At 30.6% G+C, this 1,228-nt stretch overlaps 2 protein-coding genes across 8 annotated transcripts in view; both read left to right on the top strand.

Annotated features, from left to right (window-relative positions):
- Nucleotides 1-1,228, top strand: part of LOC106873850 (adhesion G-protein coupled receptor G6) — an 82,527-nt gene that overhangs the window by 28,353 nt on the left and 52,946 nt on the right. The window lies entirely within an intron of this gene.
- LOC128251244 (decorin-like) overlaps nucleotides 1-1,228 on the top strand; it is an 18,045-nt gene that overhangs the window by 11,952 nt on the left and 4,865 nt on the right. For all 5 annotated transcript variants that reach the window (XM_052977977.1, XM_052977975.1, XM_052977976.1 and 2 more), the window contains exons 9-10: nucleotides 260-331; nucleotides 931-1,002. In XM_052977977.1, the coding sequence (XP_052833937.1) occupies nucleotides 260-331; nucleotides 931-1,002 (144 nt within the window). The remainder of the gene's footprint in view (nucleotides 1-259; nucleotides 332-930; nucleotides 1,003-1,228) is intronic.

Below are 1,228 nucleotides of genomic sequence, written 5' to 3'. Positions count from 1 at the left end.
GGGGGGGGGGGTTCTCTACTAGCCGACCAGTATATAATGGAGCAGGGGAAGTTTTAACATAAGGCACCTAGGTCAAAAGTATATAAAATAAAGTTGCATCTTAATTATCATCATAATCATTAGCCATCATGAACATCATCTAATTATTTCACATTTATCTCTCTGATTTTTCTTTCTGCATCTCATTGATTAAACTCTATAATTAATATTTCACCCCAAATCTCGTGCATACTAATCATTTCTCTTTTTTATCTTACAGAGACCTATCCAATAATAAAATGTCGAGTATAACACAAGAGACTTTCCAAAATCTTTATAGTTTAGAGGATTTGTAAGTTAGCTATCTCTTTCTGATATTAATTCTCTGATTGTATCTTTCTTCTGAATATTTATCATCTTCCAATCTTCCTTTCTTCACACTCACTTTGCCCTTTATAAATCACATTTTCTCTGATTATGTGTGGGATATTGTGTTTGAAGGTACGTGAGTATTTTGATTGAGTGCATAACTATATAATGATTATATTTTCTTTTATTCTATTTTACTTTCTTAATCTCTGATTGTATCTTTCTGAATATTTATCATTTTCCCATCTTTGTAATATCATAAACAGAGAACATCAAATTCCCAGTTGCTGTTAGTTCAGTGACCGACATACGCATGTGCATGTATATAAATGAATTTGTTTTTGCGGTATCACAGAATATTTCTTCTTGATTCAGCATATTTAACCTACGTTCATTGAACCTATTCCTGTGCAAATTACACCAACATGGCAACCATACAGAGAAGTAAAGAACTGTACAATGAATCTGAGTGTTTATTATGTCAGTGTTGACTAAAGGGAAATTTAGAAAGTATTTAACAGGAAAAAAAATTGATTTATTGGTTTTTACGTATTTCATCTTAACTTTGTCTCTTTCTTTCAGAAATTTGAGCAGAAACCAAATACAAATGATTGAGGATGGCGCTTTCTTATTCCTTCCCAATATAAAGAAGATGTATGTACAACAAATGTCTTTATTTCTTGGAAAAGTGAAACACTTTGTAATATCATTAACGGAGAACATCAAATTCCCAATTGCTGTTAGTTCAGTGGCCGACATACGCATGTACATGTATATAAATGAATATAGATAGATAGAGAGTTATACATACATATGTGTGTGTATATATACATACATACAGCATACATATATGTATATGTATATATATATATATATATAT

The sequence above is a fragment of the Octopus bimaculoides genome, chromosome 29 (genome assembly GCF_001194135.2).
Source record: "Octopus bimaculoides isolate UCB-OBI-ISO-001 chromosome 29, ASM119413v2, whole genome shotgun sequence".
Taxonomy (NCBI): Eukaryota; Metazoa; Mollusca; class Cephalopoda; order Octopoda; family Octopodidae; genus Octopus; species Octopus bimaculoides.
The sequence above is the reverse complement of the archived record's forward strand: the minus strand, read 5'-3'. Positions and strand labels throughout refer to the sequence as shown.